The following is a 13,232-nucleotide window of genomic DNA, read 5'->3' on the forward strand; positions in this document are numbered from 1 at the left end:
CAACCAACCTGTCGGCAGATTGTAGCCGGAATGTTCCACCATCGGACAGGGTTCGTAGCCGCCGTAGGACGGCGGCGTCGTTTGCATCGGGCTGTACGGATTCGCGTAGGTGGTCGCCGCCGTCGTCGCCGAGGACGCGTTGAGTCCGTTTGGCCAGTCGGCGGCGTTGCTGTAATCTGCGAGGAGAGAGAGAGAGAGAAAAAAGTTCGTTAGTAATTTTCGTGTGATCTGTGAGGTCCTCGTGGCGGCGAAATTTCAAAAAACGCGGATAAAATCCCATAAATTCTCATAAGCAACCACTTCCGAAAAAGCTAACAAAAAATCAAGGGGATTCGACGGCAAAGAGGAGCGCTAATCGGTTTTTAATAATCGGCGGGGCGATGAGCAGGACATGCTCGTTTTCAAGTTGATCAGTGGAAGATCGTGTGACTTTACGTTTGGTTGGTTGGTCGGTGTGTGGCATTTTGGTATTAAGTATGAATGAATTATGCAAATTGGGCGGCGTTTGGACAAGGGTGTTTAGAAGACGACTGATTCAAATTATCACTTAATCAGGGTCCAAATTGGCGCGGTGAGAAATAAAAGCATGTGTTAGTCACCTTATATTTGTAAAATATTGTTTTTATCAAAACAGCTAAAAATATGCATGAATTTGTTCATTTTTGATATAAAATAACCAAGGGTCCTGATTGCTCCAAAAAGACTCAGTCACTCGCGAGCACAAATTTAGAGCGACGAAAAGCTGCTCTGATGTATTCCTACCGTTTGTCACTTCCAAATCAATCGCTACCGAACACTCTATCTTTGCTCTCCCTCTCATTCAAATCGGATAGAACAGCGAATGGTTCGGAGAGACCGATTTCGTTAAGTCGCTCAATACTGACTGAGAATACTTTGCGATCGGCTTAGCTTTGATCATTTAGGAAATTGCTTAAAATCAATGATATCAATCATATTTTGCAATTTTGTAGTTTACACAACATCAAAGACACATTTGGCAGCAATTTCCACCATACCAAATTCTAATTGACGGCAAACTGTGGTAGTGCAGGCCAAATGAGCACCGCGCTAGTATTTGTTTGGCTCTCTCCTCTCTGAGCACATTCGTGTATGACTCGGGTTGACGGACGGAGTAGAAAAAGAAATTCACGAAGTATTTGTTTCGCTGAGTGAAGCGATTGAGCAAGCCGCTGGCAGAGAGCGGGTAGTGTTCGCTCGCGAATGGTTGCCTGCTCCAGTCGGCAAAGATTCATTCGGTGATGAGTGAGTGATTTCTGATCTTTGAACTGCAAATCAGGACCCGTGAAAATAACTCAAAAGCTTAACTTCTAAAATACAAATCGAAAATTTTGCTTAATGAAACAAGTCATTTTGTTGATTTAACAGGTACTTCTATTTGTGATCGAAATAAAACATCTGTCTAAATCTACTCAAATTCAGTTTCCTTTATACAAAATAGAACTCTAGTTTATGATTTTGAACGCTAGTTCTATTCAAATTCTTCTAAACTTTGTAAAAAGGGTCTTTATGACTGTTTTCTAACATTAGTGACAGTCATTTTTTTTGTTAATATCGTTGCTTTGTTTTCAATAGTCAAGGCATAAAACCCGAAAATAGCTATGCAAGAAGCAAATCTCGTAGCAGGCCAGTTTTTGATGAACCTAGACTAAATCCTGAATCCGGATCAACCTGTCGATTTTCCCGATTTTCAAAGAGAATCGAGATATTCAAGATGGCGTCCAATATGGCGGCTGAATGGAAAAAATATACTATAAAAGGATTTATAAGTTTAGCAAGTAGTGAAATTTAACTACTTTGTGGTCGCTGAACTCGAATATGATCCCTAAAAAATCCCTGGAAAATCTTTTTTTTTTAATTTTGATGAAAACTGCTGTTTTATTAAAAAATAATAAACATATGTATGCATTACGCAACATCAGCTCCACATAATCAATGCAATGCAAAACCATCTCATATCTCATAAAAACTGTCCGAGCTCCCCATGCGCTGCTCCCTCAACGTCCGAAACCTTCTCTCTACTGTTATTTGTGGTTTCGCCAGCGAGGAGATAAAGTTTTAAAAAATATGTTAATACCCCCACGTAGAGAGCATGCAACTCTCATATATGGATATGATTTTCGATCCGGCATGACCAACATCGTCGTCGTCGATGACCACAAAAGTGATTATTTATTTCCGTTCTCGCCCTCTTGCGACTATGCTCTACTTTCAGACCGATGTTGGACTAATTTAATTTCACACCACCAGAGAGTCCAGTTTTGATAGAAATCGCGACTCCAGTAATGACTTATTCGTGATTGATTGAGGGCCGCCTTCTTCTTCGTCTTTTTGATTTTTTTCTCGTTGAAATCGTTCCACCTGAATGAAGTTCCCCTTTTTCATTCATAGGTTCAAGCGTTCATTCATAAAACAAAGGGAGGCAGGGAAAATCCCGCGCTGATAGTCGATACTTTTTCCCCCGATTGAGGAATGTTTCTTATTTCGCGCTTGACCAGGTCCAAGTTGGCCGAGGATTAGCTTACAAGAACCGGTTACATCGTCGTGGTTTTGCGTGTAATCGGGGCCTGATGGTCAGTTGCATTCAGTGGCATGTAAATTAGTTCCACCACCACCACCAATCACTAACTCACTCGGGTATGGTTGAATTACATCCAGCGGGGAGGGGAGGGAAAATTGATAAAGTTGTGAAATGTTATTGATTTGAACGCGATTTGTGACGTGTCGACGACCAACTGCAACTAGATGGGTGGATCGTTAATCGCGTAAATTAGTGGACACCAGTTGAATATCGAATTAGTTCTGGCGTGGCGGTGCTTCCGCTAGCAAATTGCACGTAATCGATTTTCCAGTTTTGGTATCGAAATGCAGGAAAAACAAACAATTTACTGCGATACGTGCCAATTGGCACGTGGAGGTTGAATTGTGACGTAGGATTTCTGTTTTAAATGAGATTGAAAATTATACGTGATAAATCTCACGTATTTTACTGTGTGACGTCAAAGTAATGAGTAACGGACTTGATTTTTTGAACTATGGTCTCTGGATGATGATTTCTGGGCTGTGGATTTTAGTTTTTTGACTCTTCATTATTAACTTTTGATTTTGGACTTTGGTTTTTTCACTTTTTGCTTTGGACTTTTGACTTTTGATTTTTGACTGAACTTGACTGACTTGGATTTTAGATTTTAATTTTTGACAAAAAATTATTGAACTTTTTACTTTTGATGTTGGACTTTTAACCTAAGACTTTTGATTTTTGACTTAAAAGTTTGGACTTGGATTTTTTTTTGCCTTCCTCACTGAGGTAAGGCTATAATCCTGCTCTAAAAATGAACTTTGTATAAAACGTCGTAGACCCACCTTCATGTATACATATCGACTCATAATCGAAAACTGAACAAATGTCTGTGTGTATGTGTGTGTGTATGTGTGTGTGTATGTATGTATGTGACCAACAAACTAGCTCATGTTTCTCGACTCTGGCTGAACCGATTTGACCCGAACCTGTTGCATTCGACTTGGTTTAGGGTCCCATAGATCGAGTTTTATACAGATTGAAGTTTCGATAAGTAGTTCAAAAGTTATGTATAAAAATGTGTTTTCACATATATCCGGATCTCACTTAAATGTATGTAAACTATGTCCGGGTCCATCATCCGACCCATCGTTGGTTAGGTTATCAAAAGACCTTTTCAACGAGTCCAAAACATTGATGATCTGGCAACCCTGTCCCGAGATATGTCCACTTAAGTGATATTTATGTACTTTTTGGATGCCGGATCTCACTTAAATGTATGTAAACTATGTCCGTGTCCGTCATCCGACCCATCGTTGGTTAGGTTATCAAAAGACCTTTCCAACGAGTCCAACACATTGATGATCTGGCAACCCTGTCTCGAGATATGCCCACTTAAGTGATATTGATGTACTTTTTGGAAGCCGGATCTCACTTAAATGTATGTAAACTATGTCCGGATCCACCATCCGACCCATCGTTGGTTAGGTTATCAAAAGACCTTTCCAACAAATCTAAAACATTGAAGATCTGGCAACCCTGTCTTGAGATATGTCCACTTAAGTGATATTTATGCACTTTTTGGATGCCGGATCTCACTTAAATGTATGTAAACTATGTCCGGATCCACCATCCGACCCATCGTTGGTTAGGTTATCGAAAGACCTTTCCAACGAATCCAAAACATTGAAGATCTGGCAACCCTGTCTTGAGATATGTCCACTTAAGTGATATTTATGTACTTTTTGGAAGCCGGATCTCACTTAAATGTATGTAAACTATGTTCGGATCCACCATCCAACCCATCCTTGGTTAGGTTATCAAAAGACCTTTCCAACGAGTCCAAAACATTGATGATCTAGCAACCCTGTCTCGAGATATGCCCACTTAAGTGATATTGATGTACTTTTTGGAAGCCGGATCTCACTTAAATGTATGTAAACTATGTCCGGATCCACCATCCAACCCATCGTTGGTTAGGTTATCAAAAGACCTTTCCAACGAATCCAAAACATTGAAGATCTGGCAACCCTGTCTCGAGATATGTCCACTTAAGTGATATTTATGCACTTTTTGGATGCCGGATCTCACTTAAATGTATGTAAACTATGTCCGGGTCCGTCATCCGACCCATCGTTGGTTAGGTTATCAAAAGACCTTTCCAACGAGTCCAAAACATCAAAGATCTGGCAAACCTGTCTCGAGGTATGGCCACTTAAGTGATATTTATGTACTTTTTTATTTCGGATATTAAAAATAGATGAAATTTTTGTACAATTCCATCATATCAGCCATTGTTGGTAATAAGTGAGGAAGGCTCCAACCACATAGGTGGATTGAGTTAGTTTTTGATGTCAATTTGCATCATTAGTTTCTCCATACAATTTTGCGAGAATCAGTTTTGTGCATTTCTCCACCAGAAATGGATTTTACTTATACTTTTTGAATTGGCTCAAACTTTGTGGGGGCCTTTCTATCACCAAAGAAGCCATTTTGTGTCATTGGTTTACCGATACAAATCTCCATGCAATTTCGGCAGCTGTTCATACAAAAATGGTACGTAAATATTCGAAAATCCGTAACTCTTCAAGGATTTTTTTGATTGATTTGGTGAAATTTTCCGATATTTTCGAAATCAATATTTTGAAATAATTTTAATCAAGGATGACATTTTGAAAGGGCGTAATATTGAATGTTTAGCCCTTTTCATATGTCTTTATTTAAAAAAAACTCAAATATTGTTTTCGAAAAGATCGGACATTTTTACGAATGTTTTATATTTTGAAATTGAAAATCGGACCATTAGTTTCTGCGAAATCGACAACAGAAAAATCAATTTTCCTGTTTATTTTTCTTTTATTCGCTGTATCTCAGCAACCAGTGGTCCAATCTTCAATGTTTCTTAGACAAAATTGTAAGAAATTTTTGACTTTTTGAAAAAAAATATTTTCTAGATTGAACAATCATGGACACTTAATTAAAAAAATCAAAAAACCGCAATTTTTCGGACGAAATTTAACATTGTTAAGTACTTTTCGATTGAAAAATCGATTTTTCAAAAAAATGAGTTCAAAAAATTTTAAGTACGGGATTTTATTTTTTTTTACAAAAATAATTATTTTAAAAAAATCATAACTCGTCGCAAAATACATATTTCTAATAAAATTCAAACTTTTTTTATGGGGCGACTAAAAATGGCATTTTTGCGCTAGAGTTTAGAATGGATCAACCCCTGGTATCGGAGTTATAAACCTATGAAAAAATATTTTTGGTAACAAAGAAAATATGATCAAACAAAATTTCAAAAATTTGCAATCGAGATGACTTAACAAATTTGTTGAAAAAATTCTGATATAATTTTAGAAAAATATATATTTGCGTATTAAAAATTATGTATGACGGATGTATGCGATTTTTTAAAACAAATGTTCTTTTTGGACGTTGTTGATCTGACTGCTGGTTGCTGAGATACAGGCTCGTAAAGCTTAATATTGGTGAAAAATTTGTAATTTTTCAACTCACGATGTATCGGAAACTTTCGGTAAAATTTTTGATGTCGAAATTTTTTTTTTGTTAAATTTTCTGCTTTTTACTATTATATTTTTTAAGAAATTTAAAAATGATGAGCTTTTTTTGAATTAGCAAAAAACACTCAATATGTAATGTTTCATACGTCGGGCTGGATTTTGCCATTATTTTCAGAACAAAGTTAACGGGATTATTTTTTTTAATAATGAAAATCTAACCAATAGTTTCCGAGATATCGTGATTTGAAAAATTAGAGCTAAATAGATAAAACACAGCATTTCGAAAACTTGACGTATTTTTTAATTTAAAAAGTCGCTTCCAATCATAAGAATATTTACAATAACTTAAAAACGGTGCACGTTGTCGAAAAATGTGAGTCATTTTCGATTGCAAATTTCATTTTGAAATTCATATTTCAGGTGTACCAGATTATGCACCATCCAAAACGCTAGCGTGAGAGATCGTTTTTCGTTCTCTAAAAAATATGTAATTTTAGTGACAAAAAAACCAAATAAAAAAAAGGTGCAGTGGTAATGCTACAGGCATAACCATCATGACGAAGAACTTCGGACACAAATGTTAATGATTTTTTTTATAGTTTTATTATTTGCGTTTCTTGGCCACAAAATCAATCACGAAACGGTTATTTCTTAAGATCTATTTATTTCTGCTCTAAGATCTTATGGTATTTCTGCTCTAAGATCTTATGGTATTTTGACGTTGGATAACGTCTAAAGTTTTGAAACGCTTCACAGCTAATCGTAATGTCAAGATTTTCGTGCCAGTTGATTTGAAATCATTCAATCAATTAAACTTTTGGCATTGAACAATTTTTTAGAAATATTTTGAAATAATTGAAAGCCATTATCAGGACTCCAATTCATTACAAAGAGCCAGTCTGAACCATGTGTTAAAGATTTTCTTTGCGTCACAACAAATTTGAATCACATTAAACGATTTATTCCCACACATTACAAGACTTTTTTCTCGTTTTGACGTTTCTACGGCCTTCTCTCTGCCTTCCTACGGCATTCGCCACCTAGATTTCTTCGTTCCACGAAATCCCAAAACGAAAATCTATTTCATTTGCGTACTCAAATCACTCTCGACAGTCTACGAGGAAGGGACGACACAGCGGCAACAAAGATAGCTGAAGGCGGAGAAGCATCGCGGCGAAGGGGCAGACCGAACCTGGAAGGGTTCAATGTTGTTCGCGATGGGAAATGTTTTGGCAAGGCTCTTGCCAGCCATCGGCGACAGCCAAGTAAATTTCAACAGCAAGCATTAAAAAGCCCTTTTTAGGGCTCAAATTGATTACGAAAGAGTTATTCTCAATTTCAATAATTTCGCAATTATCGATTTATTACCCCCAGCGATTTATTACTCATATTGCCAAAAAGTTCAAGATGGTATGTCAGAGACATAACCGAAAGACATAGGACCAAACATTTTGAATGAGTTTTTGGATTGCTAGTGAAATCTGGGATAAGATTATTGTATTTTGTTTCATAGATTTGTCGGCAAAATTGTCCTAAATGTTCCCCCAATGTGAACTTTCCATGAGGGCACCGGCAACTCCAGGTTGTAGCCACTACTGTCGAAATGGCCATTTGCAGGTTCAATATCAAAACAATGAATTTTGATACCCACACCCAACGGCGGTCGCATGATTGTGATACATGGCGGCATGAAAGTATATCAGAATCTGCATGAAATCTGTCCTCATGCATTTTTTGCGATATAGGGGTATGACATTTTTGCCCGTTACCGACAATTATCGACATTACCGAAGGCATTTTGTTTGTATTTTACAAAAAAAAAAACCCTTAACAGATCGAGGATTGAACCACCAACTTCTTGGTTTTTGATCCGACACGCTACCACCGCGCCATGGACGCTTGACGAAAAGTGAGTGAAAGAGCACCAACATATGCTTCTCTTTAGAGTGTTGCTCGGGGACGGGCCAGCATTATATGTGTTGGTGAGAACTGCAGATCGCTGAAATGTTTACAAGCGGGCAAAAATGATCTAGGGGCTTGCTGCATAAAATGTTATAAAATGTGACATTTTCTGCAGCAAATCCACTGTTGCAGATTTTGAGATATATTTTTCCTTTGGGTGCATATTGCAACAACCCGTATGTTTCGGTTAATGTTACCCTGGGCCCAAGAGGAACCTGCTTTGAGGGCACCGGCCACTCCAGGTTTTAGCCACCACTGCCGAAATGGCCATTTTCATGTTCAGTATCAAAAACCATTAATTTTGATACCCATATTGCCACAACTCGTATGGTTCTGTAAAAGGCCCTCCGGGCCCCGGGGGAACCTTCTTTGAGGGCACCGGCCACTCTAGGTTTTGGCCACCACTGTCGAAATGGCCATTTTCATGTTCAGTATCAAAAACCATGAATTTTGATACCCATATTGCCACAACTCATATGGTTCTGTAAATGTCCCCCCAGGCCCCGGGGGAACCTGCTTTGAGATCACCGGCCACTCCAGGTTTTGGCCACCACTGTCGAAATGGCCATTTTCATGTTCAGTATCAAAAATAATAAATTTTGATACCCATATTGCCAAAACTCGTATGGTTCTGTAAAAGGCCCTCCGGGCCCCGGGGAACCTTCTTTGAGGGCCCCGGCCACTCTAGGTTTTGGCCACCACTGTCGAAATGGCCATTTTCATGTTCAGTATCAAAAACCATAAATTTTGATACCCATATTGCCACAACTCGTATGGTTCTATAAATGTCCCCCCAGGCCCCGGGGGAACCTTCTTTGAGGGCCCCGGCCACTCCAGGTTTTGACCACCACTGGCGTAAACAAAATCTTTGAACGAATTGGGGGAAGCTTCCTGACTGACCCGGCTGTGCATCCCGGGGCCGTGACCAATTACACGAGCTCGTAGTAGATTCGTTGTACTAACCCATACAACAGGGCTACCACAATTTTCACACAGTCTACTAGGTTAAACGATTTTACTCCACTGCCTAAAATTGCCTCCGCTGGCGGTTTGCTCGTCCCCGGGTGTATCTGTAGTTGGTCGCAGTCTTTGATGGCCTTTTCAGGTGACGAATTTAGATACATCAATCGAACATCCGTGGAAGGGAAACTCGACGCATCGAACCCAATCAGCGTGTACCATGAAACGGGAGTGTGTATGTATGGTGTGTCATTCTACGGCATTCGCACACAATTTGCCCTCTTCGGTGCTGCTCTCCGATTCTCTCTCTCTCTCTCTAGAAAATAAAGGTAATTTTTCAGAAGAAATCCTTCTCCGGAAGAGAGAATTTGGGGCTCTCTCTCCCTGCTGCTGCTGCTTCAAGCGTCTGCGGCTCAGATAGTTATTATGAGCCGACCCGACTTGTTCAGCATCTCGGTGGCAACTAAGTGGAGTGGAAAGGGTAGAACGCATTTTTATACTTCTACTTCGCTATTACTTCCCCTCTTTTCACAAGCACCAAGATTTTATCGTTCCGCGATATGCCAAAACAAAATCTATAAATATAGGTCGATTTGTCATTTTCGCAATCATTTCACTCTCGACTTTCAACGAGGAAGGGACGACGCGTCAGCAAATGAGGAAAGGTGAAGGCGAGAAACAGACACGGTAGTCTCGAGCTGGGCCGCAGTTCCCGGTCGGACGAGTCAACCAAACCGGGAATACCTGACGGCGGAGATGCTTGAGCTGAGGATAAAGTTGAAGCGTTCGACGTCGTTTCGATGGGGCTTTTTCTGAGCCAGTGTTTTTTGAAGGCTGTTGCCAGCAATCGGCGACGGCTCCAAATTTTCGAAAAAGTTATTCTGACTTGTGCATTTTTGCAGCAGGCGATTTTTCCCTCTCCGTGCTTACACACACACACACACACACACACACACACACACACACACAAGCGCGTATGACATTCTACCACACAGAAACAGTGGTTTAATGCTAACTCTGTGGTGAAATGATTTTTATTCGATCTTTTTTTAAATTTTTAGGGAACATTCTTAGTGGGAAATTTTGAAGGAACAACTCTTTCGTGAGATATTTGGTGGCCCTGAAAAGGGCCGTTTGTTTATCAAATCTTCCGCGAGGTGTAGTGCTTCATTCGGGCCGCTTCTCCGGTCAACGTTGAGGAAGATGTCCATGGCTTTGGTCTGGGTCAACCTGCATCAGCACCACGTTCCTAAGTGCTACTTGCGGCGGGGCTTTTGCTTCTTGTCCGTTACACTTGCGATGGTTGAGGAGCTGCTCTTCTTCTTTCCCGATGGTCTGCAGTGGCGATTCGTTCCGAAGTTCCGATCCTTCGGGGTGATGGCGGCCAGATTCGTTTCGTCAACCAGCGGACGGGCCACGGGCTTGGCCGGTTTCCTCTCTCCTTCGGAACCTTGGCCTGTGGTTTGCTTCTCCTGCGGTGCTGCGGTTGTTCTTCGTTGTTTGTCCGTTGGGCTGCCTAGGGAAATTTTCGCCTTCTGCGCCCTCTTCTGCTGCAGCTGATGTGGCCTCGACGACGATCCAAAAATTATGAGCTGAAGTGGGGCGCAGCAGGCTGAGATTTTTGGACTGCACGCGCTTACACTCACACACACACATATGTAATCGCTCGTAAATTTCGAGGTGATTCTGATAGAGTTATCTAAGCCCGCTCTCACGCACACTAGCACGCCATTTGTTTTGCTGGACTGTACAAAATTTAACCTCAATCTTTTTCGTGTACGTACACGCAATACATACGCACGTAGATAACTCTATTCCGAGGCTGGATTTAATTTCATTTCCGTTTTGCGTAACCGTGCAGCAACATCACAGAGGAGCAGCTACATTTTGATACCTTTATTGCCCCAACTCTTATGGTTCCGCCAATTTCAAATTTCATGTCCAGTATCAAAAACTCTGAAGTTTGATACCCATATTGCCCCAACTCTTATGGTTCCGCAAATGTCCCCTCATCGGAACACCCCCGAGGGCTCCGGTCACTCCGGATTGCGGCCACTACAAATTTCATGTCCAGTATCAAAAACCCTGAAGTTTGATACTTATATTGCCCCAACTCTTATGGTTCCGCAAATGTCCCCTTATCGGAACATCCCCGGGGCCTACGGCCACTCCAGGTGGTGGCCACTACTGCCAAAATGTCAAATTTCATGTCCAGTATCAAAAACCCTGAAGTTTGATACTTATATTTCCCCAACTTTTATGGTTCCGCAAATGTCCCCTTATCGGAACATCCCCGGGGCCTCCGGCCACTCTAGGTTGCGGCCATTACTGCCAAAATGTCAAATTTCATGTCCAGTATCAAAATCCTTTAAGTTTGATACCCATATTGCCCCAACTCTTATGGTTCCGCAAATGTTCCCTTATCGGAACATCCCCGGGGCCTCCAGGTGGTGGCCACTACTGCCAAGCGCTTGGTGGCGCTTGCGAGAGGAGCTGAGCTCCTCTCGCTTCGGTGGTAGACCACCGACTGAAGCCAGCTTTCGAATTTCCCGTGGTTTTGTAGGGAGAGAAGGCTGGCGCTCGCGAGAAGAGCTGAGCTCCTCTCGCTTCGGTGGTAGACCACCGACTAAACTAATGCTGTGGAGGGGGTGGCGTTTATATTTATATCAAAACCGTCGGCCGCGCTGCTTCTGTGATTTTCCCCTCTGCTTGGGGAAGGCGTTTCATTTTTCGGTTTCATTTGGAAATTTTGGATTGCTACCCTGTATAGAGCCCTAAGACGAAGTTCTTCGTCAAAATCTTGAATTTTTACTTTATCCTCTCACACTTTGAATTTAGACTTTTCACTTTTTATTTTTTCAAGCTAAACTATCAAAACTGCAACTAAAGACCATTCGAAAAAAGTAAGAATTTAAGAAAAGTATTTTTAAAAATTATTTTTTTTAGATTTTTTTTTTAAATATCTGTTGTTGTAATAACACATTTCAACACATGTCAAAAATACTCTTCCGCTCCAAAACTCCACCATCTTCGCCCAGCACCCAAATCTCATCTGTCCCTCATTCAAACTATTCCCGGTACAACTTCCGCCGTAATTCCACCGTTATCAACCTCTGGAAATCAGATATCCTAACCCTGCTGAAAAGCTAACATCACTTCCAGCCGTGCACACGTGTGTCTCCGCATCTCTCCGCCCTGGTCACCATGCTGGCAAGCCCGGGAGTATGATGCTGCTGCTCTAACTGCAGAGCCAGAACAGACACAGAACTTGTTTAATTTTAAATAAAGGGATAAAATCGGATAATCGCCCTTGTTTCCAACCTGATGATGACATTTTAGCCTTTTGGCCGGCCGGTCATCGTCGGATTGTGCCAACACACACTGGTTGGACAGTGCGAGGGTGCATCCCGAAAAGGATCATGAGGAGTCCAATTATTCGGAACGAAGGGGGTTGGACATCCGAATAAAAGAGAGAGAGGCTCTTGCACTATGCACCATTGCACACATTGCAGACTCGCTCGCTGCAGTTGCCGGAGAAATGTTACGAGAAATATAATTTTCGATTACAATTATAAATCGTGTCCTCTCGTCCGGGTCTTCTACTGGGGACGTACGACGACGTCAACGTTGTTGCGTTTGGAGCAGATCTGTGGAATTAAAAGGCCTCAATTTATTTAGGAAACCAGTTGGAAATTGAAAATCTGATTTCGGAAAAGTAGCTTGAAGCTGTGATGATGGGACAGTGAAAGGTGGACGTTATTACGTGTTCATTAGAAGCCAGCTTATCAGCTTCGGGTTTTCGGATTACGGATTTACACCAGCTGGAAGTGTTATCTAACGTTGTCATGCTAATGAACTGATTTCCAGCTTGTATGAATTTGTGCTCTGACTGCTGATGAGCCAACGACTTGAAATAAAAAATAAAAATTGATTTTGACCTTAATCAATGATTTTTAAAACTTGTTTAAATTTGTGCTCTGACTGAGTAATCGACTTGAATTAAAAAGATTTTTTTATTTTGACTAAAATCATCGATTTTGCAACTTGAATGCATTTGTGCTCCAGCTGGTGATCGGAATTCGATTTTAAATTAAAAATTAACTTTGACTTTAATCAAAATTAACAATTTTTTAACTTTTAAGAATTTGTGCTCCAGTTAGAAATGGGCATCCGTCTCTAAATTAAAAATTTGCTTTTATTTTGCACAAATTTAACGATTTTCAAAATTGGAAGAATTTGTGCTCGAG

General features: G+C 40.6%; 1 protein-coding gene across 1 annotated transcript in view; it reads right to left on the minus strand.

Moving 5' to 3' along the window:
• Positions 1–13,232, minus strand: part of LOC6038302 (protein lozenge) — a 68,669-nt gene that overhangs the window by 1,154 nt on the left and 54,283 nt on the right. The window contains exon 5 of the mRNA XM_038249316.1: positions 9–176. Coding sequence (XP_038105244.1) covers positions 9–176 — 168 coding nt within the window. The remainder of the gene's footprint in view (positions 1–8; positions 177–13,232) is intronic.

The sequence above is a fragment of the Culex quinquefasciatus genome, chromosome 1 (assembly GCF_015732765.1).
Source record: "Culex quinquefasciatus strain JHB chromosome 1, VPISU_Cqui_1.0_pri_paternal, whole genome shotgun sequence".
Lineage (NCBI taxonomy): Eukaryota > Metazoa > Arthropoda > Insecta > Diptera > Culicidae > Culex > Culex quinquefasciatus.